At 42.4% G+C, this 26,419-nt stretch overlaps 2 protein-coding genes across 4 annotated transcripts in view; one reads left to right on the top strand and one right to left on the bottom strand.

Annotated features, from left to right (window-relative positions):
• Window positions 1-26,419, top strand: part of MCF2L2 (MCF.2 cell line derived transforming sequence-like 2) — a 252,899-nt gene that overhangs the window by 158,265 nt on the left and 68,215 nt on the right. For both annotated transcript variants that reach the window (XM_050780177.1, XM_050780176.1), the window contains one exon: window positions 697-782. In XM_050780177.1, the coding sequence (XP_050636134.1) occupies window positions 697-782 (86 nt within the window). The remainder of the gene's footprint in view (window positions 1-696; window positions 783-26,419) is intronic.
• Window positions 4,271-24,854, bottom strand: B3GNT5 (UDP-GlcNAc:betaGal beta-1,3-N-acetylglucosaminyltransferase 5). 2 transcript variants are annotated; one of them, XM_050780195.1, is made up of 2 exons: window positions 24,685-24,854; window positions 4,271-8,151 (listed from the first exon to the last, which is right to left on the bottom strand). In XM_050780195.1, exon 2 carries the CDS (start codon window positions 7,855-7,857, stop codon window positions 6,724-6,726), a length of 1,134 nt encoding a protein of 377 aa, XP_050636152.1. In that variant the 5' UTR covers window positions 7,858-8,151; window positions 24,685-24,854; the 3' UTR covers window positions 4,271-6,723. The 2 variants fall into 2 exon arrangements, with proteins under 2 accessions (XP_050636152.1, XP_050636153.1); XM_050780196.1 differs by lacking the exon at window positions 24,685-24,854 and adding an exon at window positions 15,056-15,479.

Here is a 26,419-nt window from a genome sequence, read left to right as displayed (position 1 = left end):
TGCCATATTGTTTTAGAGCTGAATTGGCAAAACTAGTACCCCAGGCACGTCTTTAGTTAGACTTGTTATCACACCTCTGTGAAAGCCTACACTGGGCTTACCTCATCTCTGCCTCCAGCACTTTCTGGTCTTAGGACGAGTGCAACTTTTCCAGACCTTGATTTCTTACGAGAAAAAAAAAAAAGGAGATGCTGAATGCAATGATCGCTTTACTGTCCTCTTATGAATCACTTATGAGTACAGTGTGAATAGCCCTTCATGATTAAGGGGAAAGGACACCTGTTTTTTGTTTTTTTCTTTTTTTCTTTTTTTGATATGGCGTCTCGCTCTGTTGCCCAGGCTGGAGTGCAGTGGCGCCATCTCAGCTCACTGCAACCTCCACCTCCCAGGTTCAAGCAATTCTCCTGCCTCAGCCTCCCAAGTAGCTAGGATTACAGGCACCCGCCACCATGCCCGGCCGATACCTGCTTTTGGGAATGAGTTTTTAGTGTGCCTAAAGGAAGCCAAAAAGGGCAAAACCATAATGGATCCACAGAGCGGCTGGGGAAAACCCAAGGAAGAGCGGCATGAGAAACTGGTTATTTTGCTTATCGAGGGAATCAAAACCAAAATCAAACACAGAAATTGGGAGAGAGAAAAATATAGGTTAGGAGGTCCCCACAATATCAAATCTTAACAAAATTTCTTTCACTTCAGAATGAAGAAATCTTTGCAAGCCGTCATGAAAGGGGGAACCCTGAGCTGGAGCAGCAGGCCAGGCTCGGAGACCTTTCTCCCCGCAGGTAAGACTGCAGATCCGTGGGTGCGGGGTGGGGGCACGGGTGGCGAGGATCCTCTCTTTTACATCTCAGCACCTGTCTTTCCCAGATGAGAATCATAATATTTATCCTCTATACTAACCTTCATTTATGTACCTGAGAACAAACCTTGTGAATCCCACAAAAGCAACAAGCAAAAGAGCTTAAAGTGACATCTTAGAAACCAAACTTCTAAGAATACGGTGTTTTAAAAAATTGGGCTATTAAGAGAATATTACATGTAAGCTAATGTTGATATTGACTGAATTATTGGTTTAAACACATTTAAAGTCTCTTGGTTCCCCAAAGACACAATTTATACAAATGCTGTTTTTGCTCTGTAGAAAGGTGTTTGCATCCTCAGAAATGCTGTGCCATTCAGAAAGCCTAAATTAAGGAGGTAAAAGCCAAAAATATACAGGAAAATTTATTTTTAAAAAAATATTTATACTCAGAATCCCCATCATGACACCTGTTCTAGTGCTAGTCACATTATTTATACCCACACTGTTTGAGTTGTAAGCTGCTTTTATCCATGGTGTCTATCATAATGCTTGACTCTTAGCAGGCCTCTGAAAAATGTCTGTAGAATGAATGAACAAACATCTTTAGGAACGTGCTTCTTGATTAAACATAATGTTAACTAGACTACTTTATATACTTTCGCTTACGGTGTATTCAGAGAAACATGTGGGCTCTTACTGATTGACATGTGTCCTGGAGTTATAACGAATGGCCCAGTTCAACATGTGAGTGTTGAATGGTATCACCTCTGAAAAACACCATTTGGCATTGATATGTTCTCTAGTTTTCCTTAAGTGACAGTTTATCTTTTAATACTTTTACTAAAACTCATACCTACTTTTATAAGAGTCTTAGTGTTCTTTAAGTTAGTTGATGAATTATTGTATTAACTTATAACAGGCCAGGTGTGGTGGCTCGTGTCTGTAATCCCAACACTTTCCAACACTTTGGGAGACTGAGGTAGGAGGATTGCTCGGGCCCAAGAGCTCGAGACCAGCCTGAGCAACATAGTGAGACCCCATCTCCACAAAAAGTTAAAACACTTATCGGGGTGTGGTGGGGTGCACCTGTAGTCTCAGCTACTCAGGAGACTGAGGTGAGAAGATTACTTGAGCCCAGGAGGCTAAGTCTGCAGTAAGCTAAACTGTGATCACACAGCTGCGCTGCAGCCTGGGTGACAGAGCAAGACCCTGTCTCAAAGAGGAAGAAAAAAACCAAAAAACTTATGGCAGACTGCCAAATCATACTTCTTATGAGAAACACAAAGGAATAAAGTTACAGCACTTAACTAATGAAACAAAAATATCTTTACCTTCTTGCAAAAGAACTTCGAGAAAAGGCAAAATTAGCCACTGAGTTAATCAAGAGGTAGAATCTGTAAGACTGTTTTTGTTCTACCACCAGCTTTGAATAAATACCTTAAGATCACCAGTCTTTGCTGCAACTGTTTAATCTGTATTTCCTTATTCCTTTTTGATTCTATAGATTTGAGTTTTGCTGCATAACTAATACAAATTTGCTTGGTATATAGAAAGCTTTCAGATTTTTGGGAGATGATTTATTATTCAGAATCCTAAGTGGACACTGTGCAAGGCATGGTTGCCTTCAGAACTTATAGCTGGTAAAAACACGCATGGAATGATTAGTAGGTAGTACAATAATATATGTGACTAAGTATAAATTTGGGGAGGAGGGAAGGAAGAGATGCTTAAGGGAAGAGAGAAGGTAGAACTGGGTTTCCAAAATTTCAGCAGGTATAGAAAAAGCGGTGTTCTTGGCAAGGGAAACCAACTTAAGCAAGGTAGGGTCACGAATGACATTATGAGAGATAATAGTGGCAGTGATAAAAACCAAGCTTTTTATCTTGAAGGAGGAAAAGATTACAGAGGGCCTTGAAAACCAGGTAAAAGAGTTTAGATTTGATGCTGGAGGCAGTAAGGAGTCTTTGAGGTCTGGAGTAAAGGAATATTGTAATGAAAGCTATTATTAAGGACTGTATCACTGCAGAATGTAGAAGTGATTGGAAGGAAAATGGGCTCAAAGAGACATCGAATATTCCTCCCATTATTATCGCAGAATGAATAACCTTGCATATCAAGAGTTCTCTGGTTCTATTCTCGTTGCAGCTATAGCATCCAATTAAAGTCCCCAAATATAGGTCATTAATTAATTCTTCCAAGTCATCACATTTTAGTACCAACTACAAACATTCCTACCATGCCTTGCAAGTAAAAAGTTCTACCATAACCAAATAATTCAGATGCTTACAAGTTTTAAATATAGATTGAGTTACACAATATGCTATGTGAAGAACTGAGCAGGAATCTGGTAAAAAACAGATGAGAGCACACTACATGCAAATATATCGAAGCACCAAACACTCCGAAGTAGGTGTAAGGGCATTCCTGATATTAAGAGATTAGGGTTAAAATTGATTGTATTTCAGACAGCTAACAGTATCAAAGAAAAGGAAAATGTAACTTTTGCAAATGGTATCTTAAGGCACTGTAACTAGAGGTGATTTCTTCCCTCTCTCAACAGATTATAGTCATGCATTGCTTAACAATGAGGATAAATTCTGAGAAATGCTTTTTTTTTTTTTTTTTTTTTTTTTTTTTTTTTTTGAGACAGAGTCTTGCTCTGTCGTCCAGGTTGGAGTGCAGTGGCACAATCTCGGCTCACTGCAACCTCCCTCTCCCAGGTTCATGCAATTCTCCTGCCTGAGCCTCCCGAGTAGCTGGGATTACTGGTGTGTGCCACCACACCCGGCTAATTTTTGTATTTTTAATAGAGACAGGGTTTCACCATGTTGGCCAGGCTGGTCTCAAACTCCTGACCTCAGGTGGTCCACCTGCCTCGGCCTCCCAAAGTGCTGGGATTACAGGCGTGAACCACTGCGCCCAGCCAAGAAATGTATCTTTAGGTGACCACATGGACATGCAAACATCCCAGGGTATACATACGAGAACCTAGATGGAATAGCCTACTAGACACCTAGCTATATGGTAGAGCCTATTGCTCCTGGGCTACAAACCTGTACAGCATGTTACTGAATACTGCAGGCAACTGTAAGACAATGGAAAGTATTTATGTATCTAAATATATCTAAATGTACAAAAGGTACAGTAAAAATCTGAAATAAAAGATAAAAAATGGTACACCTGTGTAGGGCAGCTCCATTACAATTTCATGGGACTGTCGTCATATATATGGTCCATTGTTAACCGAAACGTCATTTTGTGGCACATGACTACATTAGGAAAGAACATCTCCCCATCCAGACATTCCAGCGTGAGTCATTTGACAAACAGTAGCATCTTAGGTGGCCCTATAATGCAGAGAACATGATCATCCTATAGGAATAGGGCTAAGACCATGTAGGACATTAAAACAGAATGAATGATTATATAAGCAATGTTCATGAAAAAGTTTAAATACACATCTCCTGATAATTTTTCAGTTGTTTATTGGAAATCATAGATTTTTTTTTAAAACCCACTAATTATTTTGTCATACAAGAGCAAAATTCAAATAATACAAATATTTAACATTTTGGTATAAAATTAACAATATGGAAAAAAGATGCAAACCAACCAAAAGGTAAAAAAATTTTAACAATAACACTGTGTATAACCATCTTCTATTCAAGTGACCATCCAAGCTGATAGTTTATTTTCCCTTTGTTGACATTTTTAAAAAAGATAGCCCTGCATTTGGAGCACCAAGAAGTTTTTTCCTTCTTTTTTAAAAGGTTGGAACCCTTTTATTTACAAATACTCTTCTCAGTACTTTAAGTGTGATGAGGGAATCATCTAGCAACTTCCTTCTTAGAAAAAAAAGGAAGTGCCTTCATATTTCCTTGAAATTTAAACCTGCTCCATTCTATTCTAAGCAAAAATAAAAAGGACACGGTTCAGAAGAGTTCTTTTAGCAAATAAATAATAGTTTCACAAAAGCACTGCTGTAAACAAGATCACTTTGATGGCCAGAGACACTGATGTTTTCAACCAATGGCAACTTTAAACACTTCCAAGTATAGATACACAGGGTATATATGGCCAAAAGGCAATGTATCATTAAAGAATCAACTAATAAAAATTAATTATAAGCCTGTTGCTTGGTCAAATATGCTTTTGTTCTCTACGTTTTTTAAAATTGGTCAGAAAACTTAAACTGTGATGATCTAAAACCCTGCATCTACTCTGAAAGTAACTACAACCTAGAATGTTTGACATTGTAGTTTTGACATTAGTTAAAAATACTAAATTATCTAAGCAATGTAAACAAGCCTCAAATTTCAAAATAGAAAAAAATTAAAATTTCTGTAAACATTAAAAAGCTACCTGCTAAAAATTGTTAAGTATCATCATCCAGTTGTGTATACTGATAAATCTTTTTTAGTTTTGTTTTGCATGTTTTTAGACATTACCTTATGAGACATCTTATTTTCCCTAACAGGTGCCTCTGCTGTCAAAGGTCTTAAGAGTGAGTTCAGCCACTGTTGCTGAAGTCATTATTTTGGCCTTCATATAATCTCCCTAGCAGTAGACACCACCTAATTCTTTCTGTAGTGAAGGGAGGTAGTGTATTATAGCCACATTTTTATCCTGCTTTGTAAAATAAATGTAACTTACTTTATTAGATCTCAGACACATCTCTCTGATTGCAAGGAACATGCAGCTTTAAAAATGGTTTAAACCCCAAACTGGCAACTTTTCCATCACTTTTTTACTGTTTTCAAGTTTGAATTATTTAGAAAATAAAGATCACCTCTGACAGCTATTTGATGAAAAATAAATTGTTTTAGATATTATAACTTTGATGTTTAATGCTCTCAATTTAAAACTCTGAACTTGGAACAAAGTGCTGTGGTTTATAAGACCTCATTGGGGAGGAGTGGGTTAATTTTAGTAATCAGTACAATGATTTAGACACTAAGATTTCATTTTATAAAATTATGGATAAATTTGGCTTGTAATGTTCTCTCTTTCCATTTGAAGTCTCTCCATTATTATATTCCTCTATGTAAACTACATTCAAATAACAACCTTAAACACAGATCAATATTGAATATTTAAAAACCAGTTGAAAACTTCATTAAAATCAGCTTATTTGAATTAACAATGGTTTCTCCCTACAGAAGGACCCTATGAGCAACCAACTGCCCATGTTATGTGTCATTTTCTAATACTTAAAAAAAATCCATTAAAAACATACAAAGTATTAGGGCAGCATTACTCACTTTTCTCAAAGTTCTCATTAACCTTGAAAAAAGATACCAAAAAAAAAAGGTATTTTAATGACTCTATCACCAATAGCTACATGGATGTGGTAAGAAGTGATGTGTCTGTTTATAATAACATTGTACACATTTTTCTACATCTCCTCGTAAGAACAAGAGACTTTCTTTTACCAGATTCATGTACTTTCTCTCCTATGCTGACCTTTCCCTGCCCCTACTACCTCCACCAAGTGCTGTTTAACAAAAATAAACTTGTTTACCTGGTCTAACAATATATTCATTTCCTTGAAATGTTGTACTATACGTTCATTTGGTATTTTCCAAAAGCAATTATTCTAACATCAAGACTTCTTAATAACGTCTCTACGCCTCAAGTATATAATGTGGCATTACATGAGAACTTGAACTTCCCTTTAGTTTTGTTTTCACTAATAATATAAACCTTTTCTAAATACGAATTCTTTGAAATGAATTTAGGCAATGAAATAGATAAGTGATATTAAACAGCTTCTAGAATCAAAGAAACATTCTGATGGACTAGGCTTTCAAAATATTTGTCTTTCATGCTCATTTTACTTAGGGTATAGACAAACATTTAAAGGTTTTTTTTCATCCAGGTTTGACTCACTGACAGTGAAAACATACAACATTCAAGTACTATTAGATAAACGCAGCCCTACAAGGATATGTGTCCACATAGCTAATTTTACAAAGGAGAATTATCTTCATTAATCTGCAGTATATTTGACCAAAAAAACCTTTTGAAATGGTTTTTACTTTAGGATCTGTAGCATTCTTCCAAAGGTCCTGGAGATCTTGTAAATGTCCATGAGATGTCATCATTTTTTCATAGATGCAGGGATGATAAGGAGTTTTACCCTCTCCAGAAAAAAACACATGGTACTGTGGTACTATCCCTATTTTATTGGCACAGAGGCCCATGAACACATCGTCTATGTAAAGACTAGAATTAAGTGTCTGTGACGCCTCATAGACTTTGGCAGCTACATCACCCGAGATTACATAGGCAGCTCCAGCTGTATAGTCAGGGTAAGCTGGCCACTGGTACATTTCATAGGACACATAGTATTTGCTGCTTTTATGTCTAATGGGAGGGGCACCACGATGGACACGACCAATCCAAAAGTCTTGAACACCAATTTGTTCTAAACTTTGAAGGTATTCAATCAGATTTGGCATGTGAATAAATATGTCATCATCAGCAGTCATAAGAAATTTGGCATGTGGACAATAGGTATTTGCCCAACTGAACTGCATAAGTAATTTCAGAGTAAGATTGTAGAAAGAATCAACAAAGTCTTGCTGAATTACATCATTGTACATTTGATCTTCCCAAACCAGTTTTCTTTGTAGTTCTTCTCCCTCCAGTGGACTAGGAGTTCCTAAGGCAAACAGAGTTTTGATGTTGGCATTCAGCTGAGACCGAACGTAATTCTCATTGCCCCACGTCTTTCTAATTGCGGAACGTCGATCGTAGTTTTCAGGAGCGGTTTTTACAAACAGTAAAAGGAGGACGTCTTGAGCTTGACACTTTTCCTTGTGGTTAATCAAGTACTGGTAGCGAGGCCCCGCTGAGGTGTGCTTAAGAGACAGGGTATCGTTCACAAAGTCATAGCTATTTATGAGGTATCTGTAAGAATATGACTTCATATGGCTCACAATGTGATTATCGATCGGTTCCCAAAAAAACATGAGGCTCCCTATAAAACAAGTTGCAAATAACTGAATAAACTGCCATTTTTTGACTCTTCTGCCACTAATCAACATTCTCATATCCACTCAAGTCTGTTTTTATTTAGCATAGGCACTGGCTTCTTTGGGACCATAGAACTTCGTATTTCGTAGAGTAGGTGTCCATCTTAATACATGTTGGTCATTAAAAATGGAAAACAGTTTTCTTATTTCACAAAATAGTTTCTTTTAATCCCATTTTTCTGAGATTGTGAAAGAATGGAACACCCTGTAGAACGAGGACACTGGCACGTCAAAATTCTTCCACCCGGGCATCCTTCAGGAAGCGTGGTGGGCGGCCTCATGTGGCTCTCCCATGTGAACATTCCATGCCACCTATCAGAGTCAAGAAGAGAAAAGAATCACAATCACGTGGGTTACTGAGGTGCCAGAAAGACACATATTCCTAATTTCTTAAAACCAAATGTAAGCTGCCCGATCTGGACAAAAGGTGATGAGGCAGTTAGTATTTGGCAGAGGCATATGGCTGTTTATTTTTTTTTTTAAGGAGGACAGGAAAAGGGAAAAAATTGCTTTACACTGTCTTCCCATTCAGAATACAGAGACCTTTTTCTACTCCTACTCTTAAAAAAATAAAAAAAAGCTTCCCAAACAGCTATAATCTTGTATACTTAAGTTCAAATTTCACAAATGGGTATATTCATGAATAAACTGCCTTGAATATGGTCAGGAGGAAAGTAGATACATAGATGAAGGCAAAATCTTCAATGAAAAGAAAATTCACAGCAGTAAAAATCCATTAAGGCTTGCCCCAGACAAGGCAGGAATAAGACTTATTATTATTATTTTTTTTAATTAAGGTTCATAATCAAGGAGCCACAATTTGCTCCTTGAAAGCAAACTCTCAATAATGAAAATTAGTTTGTGAGCCCCAGATTTATACAGCCACCTTCTTTCTGCACTTTTTTATTTGGAAATGCAACAGGCGCATCAATGTAAAATGTTCTAAACTGGGAAGCAACAGAATGTAGCCAACAAGCACTGTCTTTGTAGTCAGGCAATTTGAACACCAATGCTGCCTCAGCCACTTATGGTTTCTTATACCATATCATGCATCTAACACAGAAATTTGACAAATTGGGGTAAGACCATTTAACTCAAAGTCTTTGTGCAAATTAAATGGGAATATACATGATAAATGAAGGGAAGCAGACAGAAGACAGATCATTACCTAGCACACTAGGGTACTCAAGTGTCATTTCTTTTTATTTTTTTGAGACGGAGTCTCACTGTCTCCCAGGCTGGAGTGCTCCGCCTCCTGGGTTCACGCCATTCTCCTGCCTCAGCCTCCCGAGTAGCGAATAGCTGGTACTACAGGCACCCGCCACCATGCCAGGCTAATTTTTTGTATTTTTAGTAGAGACGGGGTTTCACTGTGTTAGCCAGGATGTTCTCAATCTCCTGACCTTGTGATCTACCCATCTCAGCCTCCCAAAGTGCTGGGATTACAGGCGTGAGCCACCACGCCCGGCCTCAAGTGTCATTTCTAACCCATTCTGTTATCTTCTCCCCTAAAACCTGCTGTTCCTATTTCTCTTTATTTGTGCTTACTGCACTTCTTTCTTCTGTGCCTGAAATCTGGAACACCCCCCGCCCCATCTCCTCCACTTCCGTTATTTAAATGTTTAATCCTGTGAATCACTTCAAAATCTCTCTTCACCCCTTCATGTTATCCCCTCTCACCCAGACTAGATGATCCCCTGGCCAACCCACCTTCCACTTACAGTCAGAGTGACCTTTGTAAAACTTGGATTTAATCACGAGACGAACTGAGCTTTTTTATCTCCTTCAGAGCCTCTCCACTAGTTAGTGACAAGATGAAGTCTAGCCTGGCTCACAGGACCCTTTAGGATCTGCCTCTCCAGCTATTTGGTCACATCATTTGACAATACCAAATTACTGGCTGAAAGCACAATCACACTTGCCATTTCATATGCCCTGGTCTTTACACCAGCAGTCCTGTGGCCTGGTTACCCTACCTCCCTTGCTAATATCAAGTCTATAGACATCCTTCTCTGGGAAGCCTGAATTAGGATCAACCCATTCCCTGAAAGATGCTTCTCATCTCATCTGTATTGCACCAGCACCTTCTTATACCCCATACAGAGACTTTTTAGGCACGATGTTGTAGACACCCTACACTCAGCATCCAGGTCAGTGTGTGACCCCTGGTAGGCATTCCCCAAATGTTGGTGCAAAGAACCATGCTGGGGGTGGAGCCACTGTTTACTCAAAGTGATGGTTACTGGGGAAAGACTGGGGGTCAGGACGCCTAGCCAGGTGCCACCTCAGATGAGGTCCATGCCATGGCTGCTTACCCCAGGTCCTCTCTTTTCTTCCACCACTGGGACATAGCACCCTCCTTTCTCAAGGATTCTGTCCCCAGTGCTTACCACAGGTAAAACACTTCCTTGGATGGAGAGGTAGGCTGTCTTCCTCAGGGGTGGTACATTAGTTTCCTGGGCTTTGGACAGGACTGACAGGGAGAGAGCTGTGTAGGCTGAGCCACATAGCAAGCCCCAGGCAAAGGCCCTGCTTCATGCCCAGAGATCTGTCCTCAAGTCCCCCTGCCAGTTGACCCCTGATAGAAAACCAACTGCACACACTGAGTGCCCTGCAGAATGGGCCTAGCCTCAGCTGTGACACCTCCATCCCCACTTCAGAGCTTTCGGATCCAGCTGTATTTCCCACCCCCATGATCATTCCACATCAGGGTAGAGGCAAAGGCCAGGTATGTAAAATGTCCAGTGAGGACTAGAGATTAGAGCCAAGCCCCATTCAGACTTTGTCCAGAGATAATCAGTATAGGACACATTTTATTGCTAAGGGCACTGATGTGAAAACTGCACGTACCACTTAGGAAGCCACAGCCAGCATTCTCTTTTTTTTTAAATGCAGAGTGTACTGAAAGTAGTAAGAGCAAGAATCATTTTGTGAAACTTTTGGGTTTTATGTGTGTGTGCGTCCAGGGGTGTAATGAGAAATGTGTTACTGTGCTTTACCATCACAAAGGCTGAAGGCCGGGCGTGGTGGCTCATGCCTGTAATCCCAGCACTCTGGGAGGCCGAGGCAGGAGGATCACTTGAGGTCAGGAGTTTGAGACCAGCTTGGCAACATGGTGAAACCCCATCTCTATCAAAAATACAAAAATTAGCTGGGTGTGGTGGTGCACACCTGTAATTCCAGCTACTAAGGAGGCTGAGGCAGGAGAATCGCTTGAACCAGGAAGGTGGAGGTTACAATGAGCTGAGATCATGCCACTGCACTCCAGCCTGGGTAACAGAATGAGATTCCGTCTCAAAAAAAAAAAAAAAAAAAAAAAGGCTGAAACACTGCTCTAAGGAACAGATCAATATCAGTAATTTCCTCCTTGGATAGGCTGGTCATTTCTGGACTGAATGCTCTAGAGGAAGGTGAGAAAGACATCAGAAAATATCAGTTTCTGATGGTGGCATCTGCCTAAACTTTGCAAAATCACTTTCATTCAGGGGCCCACTTTCTTTCAGTTGCTCTCGCAGTCTTTATCCACAGTGCTCACCCAGATAATGACCATCCTCTGAAGCCTCAAAGCAAGGGCCCTCTGGTCTCCTCCACAATACATCTTGAAGGAACTGGAGGCTTAAAGTAAGGTAATGGAATTCTTGATGGCAGATTTTAAGCCAGCATACACATTTTTAAGAAATCTAGGAAAATTCTCAACTGAAAAGCATCTGCAGTTTCTACTCTAATTGACCCTGGGAAGGGAACAAAGAGGAAAGTAACCTTTGGAATCTCAGGGATCAAAGGGAAAACCAGCTGCCTATTCCTGAGCAGCTGTGTCCAGCAAGCTCCAATGCCAGCTTGCTTTGCATGTCCTAGAGTTGTTTGCAAGTCTGAGCTTCTTGCTAGACTTTCTGCCCACAAGTCCAACTGCTCCCACACCCAGTGTGCATCCATCTGACTCATTAAAGGCGCTACTATCTCTCCAGTGAATCAGGCCTATTACTCACCAGGTTGGTGCGTTGCTGCTACTGCTTATATGGCTACTGTAAGCTGGCAGCTGGTTCAGAACATTCATTTTGTCCCCACCCTCAATATGTATGTTATTTACCTTATTTTCCTGTATTTTTTCAACTGTTCCAAATTGACATTAACAAGTCAAAATGCTTTCTGAAAAATGACAAAAGACCTGTCACAAAGCCAACATCCCACGCTACTTATTCAGCACAGCATGTGAAGTTCTAAAATGAGAATTCTCCCCCTCAGTCGTTTGAATTTTTTAGCCACCATTTACATAAATCGTAACCAGATCTCACTGATAATACGGGAATGATAAGGGGAAGATTTAGGGAAGGTAAAACTCCTCATTTGTATTACACAGCTTCACTTGTATCACAAAAGAACATCTGAATTCCTCCAAATTGAACATAGTCACTAGGAGGCCTTTCCCAGCCTAAATCAAAAGCACTGCCCTCCCCCGGCCTGCCCCCGATCTAAATTCATCAATTACAAGTCAACACTGTTGCGCCCAGCTCCGGCTCTGCGGATGGAGACCACGCACATACAACTGGCACTCACTCTTCTGGTTTCTTACAGCGTCTTAAAGCTTCTCTAAAGCACAGCTTCCAGCTTTCCTATTCAGAGTGCAGGGGAGGGCCCTAGTAAGACGCCCACAAAGCCTGCCGATCTGGTAGAAGAAAATGCTGGGCCTGGCAGGAAACAAAGCAAGCCCAATGCCGAATGCGAAGCTCAGCAACCATCCACAACAGACTGCTGTGGGTGCAGCTTCCTTTGTGTGCCTGCAGCATGGGTCAGTGGCCAATCAACAGGCTAGAAACTCAAGGGTTACCCCTGTTTGGGGCCAGATTTATTGTGTAACCTTGGGCAACCCTCACCTCACTCTGATTCAGTGCTTTAATCTGCAAATCGGGGATGAATATCCATGTAATGTCACTGAGGGGCAGTAAAAATTATAGATGACTTCAGAGCCTGCTGAAAATAGGAAATAGAAAAGCATGGGAGAGAAGAGGACAAAGAATTGCTTGGAAGAAAATATGCAGATATCTCAAATACAACCTGGGTTTGCTTCTATTTGGACTGAGAAGAAGGGACAGGTATTCTTAGTATTATCTTTCCTAATAGAGGTAGTCAGAAGAATAAAGAATAGAAGTAGGAACATCAGAAAAGAGGTGACAGACCCCAAATACTTTTCAGTCTGGGAGCCGTACCCCTCAGTTACTCATAGGAATATTCTTTCACAAGAGAGCTCTTTAAACTTTTTGGGAAGAAACTAGTTAGCACACCCAAAGGTTACAAGTTTCCCTGCAATAATCCCTGATTTTTTTAAACCTTACCCCTGCTATCAACTCATTTCTTTGTGGAGTCTACTTTTGTGATGCTGAGATAATATGTAAAACCTGCTATCCATTTTGAAGTTCTAATCAAGATGGGGAGGTCCACACTTTTAAGTACAAGTTAAACAACCTCAGTCTCCAGTGTTTCAATTAATCCTGTAAGTATATGAGTATTTACTCTGCGAGTTCTTATACCAGTCACAGTGGGAGACCATGAATAAGTATTTTACAGTCTCCAATCTCAAAGCATTTACAGTCTATTTGTGACAAGACTCATAGTTCCCACATGAAAGCATAGTTCCCACAGACAACAATGGACAAATCCTGGTAAGGTACAGTGTGTCAGCACTAATCTGCATGATACCAACCCCAGGCGCAAGAGGAAAGTCTCTGGGACTAGTAGAGAAATCAGTGGGGGCTGGATTAGTCAGGATTTTAGGAGGGCCTGAGGATGACTAGGATTTAGGTGGCTGCAGGAGTAGGAGCAACCTTTGTTTCAGACAAGAACTGCATATGGCAGATATTTGAGAAAGAGCCATTGATTTGAAAGCAGAGAGGTGGGAACCTACTTATGGAGAACCTTAAAAATCAGGTAGAGGAGTCTTAGAGGGTACAGACAGCAGCAGGAAGTCATAGAAATTTCAGGTTTTGTTTGTCATGGTAACTCCCTTGCTCAGTATTTATTAAGTTTGAGCAAGAGGGATTAAACTGGCAATGGTGGTGCAGGGTGAAATGCAGAATGCCTGAAGATCAGGACGCTGGTTTCTCAGGGGCTCGTACTGATGCCGGATGAGGTGAGGAAGGCCTAGTCAAGGGTAGTGGAAGTGGGGAGGAAAGGAAGGCATAAAGAAGGCCCTTTCAAGAAAAAGACCTAGCAGGACCTGATGAATGACCTGGGATGGGGAGTAAAGGAGGAAGAGGAGAAGTGAGAGCTAATTTCAAGCATTACCGACAAGGGAGGGAAAACTGTTTCCTGAGTTAGGAGCGAAGGGGATTGCATTTGATTTTAGACTTGCATTGAGTTCGAGGGTGATGGAGAGACAATAAGGTACAGATGTCCAGAGGGTAATAATCTAAGACAAGCTAGACAAGACTGGGGAGATCCAGGTGGGTACTCTCAGCATGACGATGACTAATTTCATGAATGTGGATAAGCTCTCTAGGTGGAGAGAGAGCAATGGGCCTGAAGGAAAAATAAACTCCGGAGAAGGAGAAAAAGGAGGAGTCAATGAAAAAAGGTCTCGTTCATCAGAAAATTAAGATGGGGTTAACAAATGGGTAGAGTGGGTAAGCAGGACAAACAAGGCCCTGGTCTTGGAGCTCTAAGTGGGGAAGAGAGACACTGACCATGTAGTTAGGGTTATGCTGGGTGCTACGGGAGGGTCTAAAGATGGACCCTGCCCCACTTGGGGGCTGGTTTGAGGTTGGGGAGGGCAATTTCCAGGAAGAGAAGCAACAGTGAACTGTATTTCTGCATTTTACTTAGGAGACATACAACACACTCAAGTTTAAGGAAACCTTATGATGTGTAGACCATTTTGTTCATGTTGTCTCCCAACACTCAAGACAGCTTAGCAGCCAGGAAGTTGTTTACATGGCTTCACCAAGAACTGCATTTCTTCTGAGACTTCAAATTCCAGGATACTCATTCTATAGTATGCTCACTCCTAGCTGCAACTTCTAAATATTCATCCAGAACCTTCTGCCACCCCACCACGCCCAGCAGTCTCCTGACCTTTCTTCCTCACGCACCTCCCCTGTCTCAGATGCAGAATCATCATCGGACACCTTTGCCCTCCCACCCCAACAACCCCAGACCCCAGCGCCACCCTCCCATCTTCCTGTTCCTACGACACCTCCAGGGATGCAGTGGAAACGGAACTTACCAGGCAGGCAGCGTCACCACAAATGGCACTATCTAGCTTTGGGCAAAGTTTTCAGTGCCGTGTGACTGTTCTTGCACTTGTCCCAGACCTTCTCCCTTTCCTGGTCTCTTCAGCGGCCATGCTAAATCTCCCCCTCCCAGGCTCTGTCCCCTCACTCCAAAGACTTCACCTCCTGTCTGCTTCCTAGAGAAAGGAGGAGACATCAGACACACCATCAGCTCCTCCTCCCCTTGTGGGCCGCCTCCTCACAGGCTCCCTAGTTCCCCAACACTCACCATTCCCTCTGTAAACCATACTGATCGGGGCCAGGACTAGAGGGAGACAAGGGAGCCACTTACTTTAGGTGTACAATTTAAGTAGTCAGTATAATAACTCAGTAGTCAGTATAATACTTTGATGTGGTATTTTTTAAAAATCAAAGTTACTGCAAAAAATCCACAATGAACAAAATGTCAAAACTGTAAACCAAGACAGGCTCCAACCCTGTACTTACACAGCCCTGCTTCACCTGACTCCCCTAATCCCTGTCCTGCTGACTGGGACCTGCTGGGGGCTGAATATTGCTGACTTCCATGGACATGCCTGCATTCTTAGTATATGTATGTATACCAACCTAAAGTATCAAAAAACAATACTAATCCTTAGTAAGAATACTAATCCTTAGTAAGAACTAATCCTTAGTAAGAATTCGTATTGTTTTATACTTTAATTTGGTGTGTGTGTGTGTATATATATAATATATATACATTCCTCATTCCTTTATATATTTTACACTTTTATTACTTAATATGCATATATATACATATATATATATATGAATGCCCACTTCTATTCCTATTTTTTTTAAATGCTGGACATGAAAACCTCCTAAAACGGTTGTCTGAACCATGAATAGATTGTGTTCTACATAGCCGAAAAACACCAATCTAGAATCGAATCAAACCTCTACCATAAAATCATCCTCTCTTACTTCAATTGTTGCCAAAACAAGAACAAACCCAGAAATTCTATATAAGAAGGCAGTATAATTCGATGGAAATACTAACGGATTAGAAGAAAACTAAGAAATTTAATCATTCTGTTCTAGTTCTGGTTTTTTCCTTGCTGGGGAAATAAAATATTGTAGTGAAACCTATATAGAAAACAAGACTGAACTGATAATTTTCATTTTAAAAATCAACTTAATATTTGGAATATCCCCATGAGTCATGAAAATATAACGATCCCTTTCAAAGTGACATGCTTATAAAGCAGGACTAGATGAGGCTCCTCCAGTGAGTCGCAGATTTTTTAAAAATTCCTTTATATTCTCATGCCTTTATATCTTTTACATTTAAACTTTTATTACTTAATAATTAAGTCCCATGTGGGAGAGTTTTTAGTTCCTGTCCAGACATAATGAAAGGAAAGAAAGATAAAATCTTCTGTACCATGTTTATGCTGCATTTTGTTCTACATTCCAAGTTTTTTTTTCCTGGCTGCTTCTTGTCATCTGTTTCCTATTAAGTATAGCTAGGACCAATCTTCAGAAGCCAAATTACCTCGTTGAGAGCGATCAGGAATAAAAAGCCCCGCACTTCCTGGAAAAGCTATAATTTGATCTGCATAGATTTCTTCTTAATAAATTAGTTACAATAATTGGTGTTAAGAAATATAACTAGTTACTATTTGGTACTAATTGCCTAGTCTATTTGCTCAAGAAGGAAGGAGGCAATGTGAACTCTGAATTTATAACTCACATTTTAAGGTGAAATATTAGATATCTTTGCAACTGTTATATTTCCAATATAAGACCTCTAAAAAAGAAAAAAATTCTACCTAATGGCTGTCTTCGAGTGTTTTTGTGCTGGGACTTTAGCTATATGAAACTTTATTTCAAGCCATGGGCAAAAATTAGAAGCCACTTGGAATTCTTATCCTTCTGCAGAGAATACATTTATAGAGTTAGTTCTTGATTCAGTGTTAGTCCAAAGAGACTTTAAATTCCACTTTAGCAATCATGGCTCTGGGACAGAGGGGAAAGCTGGATAATAAAACCTTCAATGTGAATCCAGGTACAAGATCTCCACCTATGTTAACTAAGCTATATCTTTCTTTATAAGTTAAACATGGGTGTAGATTTGTTTGCTGGTTATGGGGGAAGTAAAGACAGGGAAATTTCAAATGAACAAATGGGTAAAGACAGACCCTAAGTCTTTATTAACGGGACTTGTGGCATGTGATTATAGATTATTCTTCTATTTTAGGGACGTTATATGAAATCAATAATTCCCAGTAACCAGTTTGATTATGCAAAATTTGAAACAAATTTTAAAAAGCTGACATATAAAGGAGGTCTCAGAGAGGTCAAACACTTGCTTTTCTGAGCTTGGCCCTCTGTGCTCCTTCTTGCAACACAGTTGTTTGGGTTGACAGGGGTGCTTGCTCTTTTAAATATAACTCTTGTCAGTTTCTTTCTTGCCTACTTAAGAAACAAACTTCTCCTTTTACCCAGTCTAGCAACCAAGACAGGCTCCAACCCTGCACTTACACAGCCCTGCCTCACCTGACTCCCCTAATCCCTGTCCTGCTGACTGGGACCTGCTGGGGGCTGAATATTGCTGACTTCCATGGACATGCCTGCATTCTTAGTATATGTATGTATACCAACCTAAAGTATCAAAAAACAAGACTAACCCTTAGTGTATATAATTAAGTATCATAAAACAATACTAATCCTTAGTAAGAATCAGTATTGTTTTATACTTTAATTTGGTGTATAATGGGTATGTCTACTGTACACCACGCCCTGTTCCAAATGCCTTACAAATATGGTAGCTCTTGAAGCCTGACAACAGCCTTTGAGGAAGAAAGGATCTCCCTCCCCATGTTGCAAAAGATACTGAGGCACCGAGATACCAAGTTAACCATGTAACGTCAACAAACTCCAGACCCTGTGGCAGCTTAGAGCAGCTTGTCAGTCCCAGCCCCATCCCTGTGTTCCTCACCTGCCCTTTCTCCCTGGCATGGGCACAGGTTTTCCTGCAGTTCTCATCAGGAGGGGAGGGCAGGGGAGCAGGGGGCAGGGTCAAGAGAAGCAACCCCAGAGGGATGAGAATTTGCTTCACTGCCAGAAGTTTGAAGTCATTTCTGTTTTGCTGCATTTTGTTAGCACTGTTCTTACTTCTTTTACTAACATACTCTTTTTCAAACCTTCCATTTCAGTTTTCCCTCCTTCTTCTTCTTGGTCTCAGTAGTACGAGGCAGTGGGCAGAACTGACCTCATCAGTCTGTGTCCTTTGAGTGTAGTCTTTCATCCACAAAAAAGATTCAGGGACTCCAAGGACGGAGATCCAAAGTTGCAGGAGGGGGAGAAAAAGAGGTGGGGAGGAAGGAAGGAGAGGAGGCAAAAAAGTACCAGAGTCAGGGAGGATGTTTTACGCAAGTATTGGGTAAAATGAAAGGCAAGGAGTCAGACACAGACACCATGGCCTGGAAAAGCTGTCATTCTCTAATGAAAAAGCTGTATCAAAACCGTTTTCATGTGTAAAGGCACGGAAAATGTGAAGATATATTCGAAGTCAGCTCATAAAATGACACATAAGAAGTAAACCTGATGAAGAGATGTAAACCAGTTATCCATCATAAGGTAGATGAATAAAAAATACAAGTTCACCTATCAGTAAGAGTAAGAATTATTGCCTAAAATGCATACCCATCCCTTTAATGTGACATAAAACATGCTACAAATAGCCACTACTCCCAACCCCACCCCTGCCACCCCACTAGGACTCCTCAGACACAATGACTGCTTTATTTGAGTCACCAGAAGAACAACGTTCACTCAAGCTAGAATTTTTCAAACATTCTTGAGATTTGTTAGGCTGGCTTTGTCCCAGAAAAACTAAAATACATTTGAAATGTTGCATTGTGTGGGTTGCCTTCATCCACGAATCTGTTATTAGAAACCCATATGCAGTTGGCCCTGTACATTCATGGGTTCCGCATCCTCAGATTCAACCAACTACAGATCAAAAACATTCTTAAAAAAACTGTATGGTTGTGTCTATACTGAACATGCACAGACATGTTTTTCTTGTCATTATACACTAAATGATACTGTGTAACAATTGTTTACATAGCATTTACATTGCATTAGGTATTATAAGTAATCTAGAGATTATTTAAAGTACATGGGCCAGGTGTGGTAGCTCACACTTATAATCCCAACTACTTGGGAGGCTGAGGCAGGAGGATCATTTGAGCTCAGGAGCTCAAGGCTATATGCCTCTGCACTCCAGCCTGGGCAACAGAGTGAGACCCCATCTCTAAAAGCATAAAAAGAAAAAAAAGTACATGAGAATATTGCATAGGTTATATACAAATGATATACCATTTTATATAAGGGACTTGAGCATGCATGGATATGGGGGGGTGTCCTGGGACTAATTCCCCAAGGATACCGAGGGACAACAAACTATGGACCCCAGACCAGGTGCTCTGTGGATGAAGAGCTTTCCTCTGAGATGAGGGAAGCAGGGAGAAGATGGAAATTGGGGAAGGCTTTGTGGGAGAGGTGGCAAATGAGCAGGAGCTAGAACAGAATTCAAATGTGGGTTTGCGGAGGAAAGGAGGAAGACAGCTCAGAAAGAGAAGAAGTCCACAGCCATACCACCCTGAATGCGCCTGATCCTGGCTGATCTCAGAAGCTAAGCAGGGCTGGGCCTGGTTAGTACTTGGATGGGAGAAAGAAAGGTGAAGGGAGGAATACGGCAGGGAGCATTTCAGCTGGCTTAAAAGGGTGAAGTGGGCTGGGTGTGGGGGTTCACGCCTGTAATCCCAGCACTTTGGGAGGCTGAGGTGGGCATATCAGGAGGTCAGGAGATGGAGACTATCCTGGCTAACATGGTGAAACCGTGTTAATTTTTGTCTCTACTAAAAACACAAAAATTAGCTGGGTGTGGTGGAGCATGCCTGTAATCTCAGCTACTCGGGAGGCTGAGGCAGGAGAATCGCTTGAACCCAGGAGGCGGAGGTTGCGGTGAGCCGAGATGGCTCCATTGCACTCCAGCCTGGCGACAGAGCGAGACTCTGTCTAAAACAAAAAAAAAGGTGAAGTGGAGGGAGCAGGGAATAAGACATTCCAAGAGAGACTACGCAGGAATTTTTTTAAGCACGTAAGAGAAAAAGTTGTGGCTTGAATGGGGAAATGTCAAATCACTTAGTTTGGCTAGAAGTTAGGGTAAAGGGAAAAGACGGAAAAAAGGAGATCAGAAAGGTTAGCCATGGTTGAATCATAAGAAAAACCAGGATTCAGAAACAGGGTGATGATATAACCCAGTGTCTGCCTGTTGTCCAGTGGCAGTTCCTGTGTTCCATTCTGGACATTGTCTTTAGAAACAGCACTTGATAGAGGGTTTATAACACAGAGGTACAAAAAGTAGAAGATGGTATAAAACAAGAGGTATGTGTAACATGTTTCTGTCTTGGTGGATCAATGTTTAGTCTAAGTTAACTACCATTTATTAAGTGCCTGCCCTATTCTAGGCATTACAGCGGGCAGCCCTGAAAGTAGGTTAATACCTATATTTAACTAATTCAACAAATATTAACTTATACTGTGTAGTAGGCCATGGACAGGATGCTCAAAAGACTTCAGAGATGTTTCAGGTGTAGATCTTCTATCAAAGGGTCAGTAAATATTCCAGTGCAAGCTGGAATCTGGACCTGATGGAAGTGAAAGAGAGTAAAAAAGCCAAGAGTGTTTAAATGCAAACAAAAGTAGATGTATACTGTGCCTCTCCATTTACTGGTCACATGAGCTCGACTTGTGTCTAAACCATGTACCAGACAGTGTTTTCTGAGGATCATTTGAGATAACTTATTGACAATGTCAGTCCAGATTAGATGTTCCATCTGTGCAATTTTCCTTTCTCTAGAATCTGTTCGTGTAGCTTTACCAGGGTTAGTTCATGGATGGCTGATTTTTTTTTTTTCAGGTTTTTTTCTTTTTAGAGTACTAAGCTATACTCATAATATGCTTCTTATCAAAAAACATTAATTAGGTAGGAGTTTTTTAAAATACTGATCTGATGGCTAAGGGCCATTTAACACATCGCAAATACTGTGAGGCTTTGTATCGCCCCTAATTGACTGAATATGGTCCTTCTCATGTTCCCCATTATTCTATTAATAGAATAATGGTCTTCCATTATTCTTGACAGGAAATAACATGGTTCCCACAAGCACTTAAAATACATTTCAATTAGGATGACACAGGTATAAGATTATACGGTCCTCTAAAGTAAGAGAAGGAAACCTGAGGTGAGTCCATCCTTGAACTTATTTTGCTTAGAGCACTATGAAAAAGTTATAGAAAGTTATAGGAAAGGAGCAAAAGAGTCAAATCTGAAATATTAGGTGGATCTTAGGCTTTTGAACTTGAACTTTTGGGCTTTGTTGCCTACACACTTGGTAGAACATTCTCTTTTGTGGAGAACTGGCTTCTAGTGTTAAAACCTTCTATGGAAGAGAAATCTGAGTAAGTTACATATCAAAGCCAGCATCTGAATTTGTAGAATTAAAATGTTTTTTTAAAAAAATCGCTTTTTCATTCAAATCTCGTATCTCACCTGATCAAGTTTCTTATCCTTTAAATATAAAGATTCTTACATCCCCTATATATATGTAAACTGATACATATTAGTTAGATATTGCATACTGTAAGGAAGGTATTTAATTCTAGATTTACACTGTTCTGGCTACATCTTTGCTCACAGAGATTCCATATCAAAGGGTAGAGCTCTTGTAATAATTTCCTGTGCCTCAGTTTCTGGAACACGGACATAATGAATTCCTCTCCTTACAAGGTTATTCTAACAATGAATTAAAATAATGGCTATGGAAATATTTTAGAAAAGGCATAATGTATTATAAAAATGCAAAGCTGAGACCTATTTACTTCAGCATATATAAAATCCCCCCAAATAGGGTACATTTTGTTATTCTGAGAAGAGACCATTTCCTTCTGAATTTCTCCCCGTTTCTTCCTGACACCTGTGTTCTGAAATGCAGATTCTAGTGCAATTGGGCCTCAGAAAGAACTTGACCCTTTACAATGTGAGTCACCAAGTGCAATGATTCTAGCCAAAGTGACCCATTTTAAAAGATGACCCATTTCAAAACCCATGAGTTATTATTCAAGCTGTTCTATTTTTGAGAATTAGAAAGGTTTTTTTTGTTTGTTTGTTTTTTACAATCTCACCATTTGAATGTCTTTTATTAAAAGAGAAAACTGATCTCCACTTTAATGAAATACAATATTTCATTTTCTACTTGATGGGGCCTGTACTTTATTTTGAAAATTCTTCTGCACCTTCTGAGTTTTCTCTGGGCAGAGCAGTTATAAGCATCTCTACCTCCTACTCATCCTCATCTCCCACGTTCTCTGGAACAGCTGCTCTGAGCTTTGGCTTGGGCCTTTCCTGTGATAACACTGGTTCTACCTTAAGGTGCCACAGGGAGCCTTGCAGGGCGGGGAAGGGTCAGCCTGAGTCAGCCTCCTCCTCAGAGAGTGCTCAGTCAATGCTCAGAGCGTGTGCAGGAGGAGAAGGAAGAGAGAGAAGGACAAGCAGGTTAAGTACTGAATGGAAAACATTTCGGGTATTGCATTTAGCTTGCTTTAAAAGCAAAGAGTTGGTCCGAGAAAGCAGCTTTCACCTCCTCACTTGTGACCAGATAGAAAATCTACCATAAATTTCTGAGAAAGTTATAACATCAGCTGCTGATCACTAATCACCCTTTCAGCAAGTTCAGGTTGGGATCATTTCAGTGCCACCACTTAATACAACTACCTTCAATCTTCCTTTTCTGGGTCAACTTCAGCTTTTCACATTCCTCTCCCATCCCCCACAGGGACCAGGCAAGGTTTCCCAAAATAAAGGCACAGAGGAACAAATCCAATTCTGATGGATGTACTTTCATCAGATAATTACCATAAATATGAGCCTCAGGCCACCACCAGCCACTGTGCGGTTTCCACATCAGTGTCCCTTTAACAAGATCCGTAACCTAAGAAAACCCACACTGGCCAAGAACGTACAGGGTGTAGTCAAGAGCCGAGTTGAAAACTGTTACTTTTACCTATATGGTATCCAAGCAAGCAATTGCCTCTGTCACATCAGGATTCAAAATGAAATTAGGCAGAGTCAAAGGAAACAGCGGCCACGACCTCCCCGCCAGAAAGATCTACGGCTCCAGTCTCCCCGCCTGCCCACTTCCCTGTCCCCATTTCCCCCTGCCAGTAACTCGCCGAAAGCGTTACTAGGCTGGCGGTTTCCTCTTTCCAGCCCGACGCGGGCTGTCGACTCGAATTCAGCCCTGCCGCCGGAGGCGGGTGGCCGCAAGCCTGGGGCCCCCGGCCGGCAACTGAATTGGTGGGCGCGGCGTTCGCCTCGCGGCTCCCGCGCCCGGGCCGGTCCCGCCACCGAGGAGCCGGAGCTCCTCAGGGAATGGGACTGCGCCGGCCCCGGGAAGCCACCCCAACCGGAGCTGCCCGGCCCCCGAGCCTACCTGCCGCACCTGGGCGGCGGCCGGGCCTGGGTCCCAGCCGCTGGCCACCCGCGCGGGCAGGCCGGAGGGAACAAAGGCGCTCCGGGGAGGGGGCGAGCCTCCTTCCCCGCCGCGCTTTCGGAGGGCGGGCTGCCGGGGCCCGCGGTGGGAGAGGCCTCCCCGACTTCCCGGCTTCCCGGCGCTGGGCGGTGCGCGGTCCGGGCCAGGGCGGCGGGCCCCGAGCCCGTGTCCACGCCAGCCGCGCGCCCCCGGCCCGAGCGCGCGTTCCCACCTGAAGTCCTGGCGCCACGCGCCGGGCGAGGACCAGCGTGTCCTCACCTCCTAGCCACTCTTCCCCCCCGGAGACCTCGCTCGGTCCGGAGTGGGCAGACTCGGAGCCTCCCGCGCCGGAGACCGCGAACCGCTCGGCCGAGAAGGCGCGCCGGGCGGGGGCGGGGCGGAGGGGGCGGCCCGCAGCCACAGTGCCGGGAGCCCGCGCGGGCGACCCAGGGAGCCCAGCTCGGGGCCGCGGCACGGAGAACGAACCATCCGGGGCCTGGAGACGTATCCCGCTGAGCGGCCAGAACTTTCCCCATTTAGCGATCCGGAAGGGAAGTCAACATTCCCACCCAGAGAAGCCTCGGCCCGCGGAAAGATGCGGCCGCGGCACGGCAGTGTTTTCACCACGTAACTGACCACAGACTAACTCCGCGCGGAACCACCGGCCCGGGGCGCTCCGCCAAGAGGCGGACTGTGTTGGCCTCGCGGGTCCTGAGCCCAGGACACGCCGCGGTTCCTCCCACACAGGACACTGGTTCTGCCGCGCAGCGGATTAGGGTGGTCTTTTCGTTTCCGAGCGGGAGCTCTAAGGCAGGCTCTCAAGCGGGTCTTGTTAAAAGGTTTCTGGTCACACCACTTATGCCTGGAGCTCTGGGGGCCTCAGTAACAAAGGAAGGAAACTTACAGCAAACTAGGGCTGCACTGCTGCGATCCGTTTCTAAAATACGAGAGGAGGGGGAAACCCCGCCCCAGGCCAGCTTCCCAGTGACTTTACCTCCAAGTCTAGCTTCATTTCAAGGGCAGTTTAGAGCGAAACTCACCAAGTCCAAGCCCAGCTCTTTAAATGTCCAAATCTGAGGTCGGCTTTCCTTCCTGCATCGGAGCGAAAGTCGCTGGTCTCAAGAACAAAACTTGCGGGCTTTAAATCTTGGGCGAAGACTGGACGGGCAGCGCTGGACTGGGCTCGCTTCCCCGGCGGGATGCGGGCTGGATGCGGGCGGAATGGGGGCCGGCCCGGGCGGGGGCGCTAGGCTCCTAGCCGCGCGCCCCGCACCTCTCGGCGTCACGGCCCGAACCCGGCCCAGCCCGCCAGACCGCCACCCTCCCGGCGCGTAGGTGAAGGTAATGGGCCCCGCCCCAGTTTGTACTTGTCTGTGGATGAGAATTCCAGGAAGTGTTTCCCTGCCGCTCTTCAGTTAATTGCGATCACTTACTTAAATGGCCAACTGGAAGCCAGAGTACACATGAATGTCCTCTTTGAACTTCAGAATACTTCCTGCAGGTAACCAGACAATATCGAGAGATGCGGGCTTCTACTCAGGGAGAGAGATTATGAATGAATCCTGTATGCGCTTGGTTTCTTGTTCCCCGCATGTTGTTAGACCTCTCCCTAAAGCTACAAAACATTTAACAGAGATAATATTTTGAGCGATTCTGTTATTGTACCTATTTCAGAACATGATAGAAAAGCAAAAGATTAATCCAAATACTTTAGTAAAATAAAAGCTTTGAGTTTGTCATAAGAGGAAGAAGACAGGTAATGAGTTAAATGTATGACTGTTGAATCAGGGTTTAAAACAGTGGGGCCAGCAGGCACGGTGGCTCACACTTGTAATCCCAGCACTTTGGGAGGCTGAGCCGCAGGAGGATTGCTTGATCCCAGGAGTTAGAGACCAGCCTGGCCAACACAGCAAGACCCCGTCTCTAAAAGAAAACACACACACACACAATGAAAACTGTAAACATTGTACTTGTTCATTCAAACTAGATTTTTAGAAAGTTTTTAAATTGCTTTCCTTAAGCCGGTCAGCATCTTTTAAATCATGCAGTTCTTTTCATATGCTACCTACAGAGGGCATGGCTCAGCACCTCCCAGACTGTGGCACTGCATGTACGTCAGACCATAGACAGAAATATTTACATATGTGATTTGCAAAGGAGTCACTGACAGTGACCCACAAATAAGCTGATTCATTATTAATACAGCACTAATCACATACCTTCTGTAATAAAATGCTGACTAAAATCCCACATGCATTTCCCCCAGCCATCACAAGTGTATGTTGGATATCTGTGCAAATATTCAATTACAATTATATTCCTTTCAGATCATTTGGAACTAGGTCCATGTGTCAGGATACATATGTTCCACATACATGAGCACATAGAACTGTACCCACGAGAAATACAAACTGACCAAAACCGTGATAGACACACATAAAAATCACATATTCATGTCATACTAGATACAGATAAACATACCAGATAGATAAATGGTTTCAAAAGTATGTCTGGAAATTGGAGATACAATGCAAGCTTTTTGGTGGTAGTAGGGAGAGATGAGAGGGTGTGAAGGAGAGATGGGCAAGGTCAAGTAGTCCCGAATGCCCACCCTGGGATCCACACAAGCTCAGGTCACACATGGGAGGGGACAGGGAAGTCCCCTTTGCTTGTTTGGAAAGATTTCCTAGAGCAGCATGGCTTCCTGTCCCACCCAGAGAGAGGGGAAGAGAATGACAGATTTGATGGTATTGATGGTGTTATGCTCAGTTACTT

The sequence above is a fragment of the Macaca thibetana genome, chromosome 2 (assembly GCF_024542745.1).
Source record: "Macaca thibetana thibetana isolate TM-01 chromosome 2, ASM2454274v1, whole genome shotgun sequence".
NCBI classification, from domain to species: domain Eukaryota; kingdom Metazoa; phylum Chordata; class Mammalia; order Primates; family Cercopithecidae; genus Macaca; species Macaca thibetana.
This window is presented reverse-complemented; position numbering and strand designations above follow the sequence as displayed.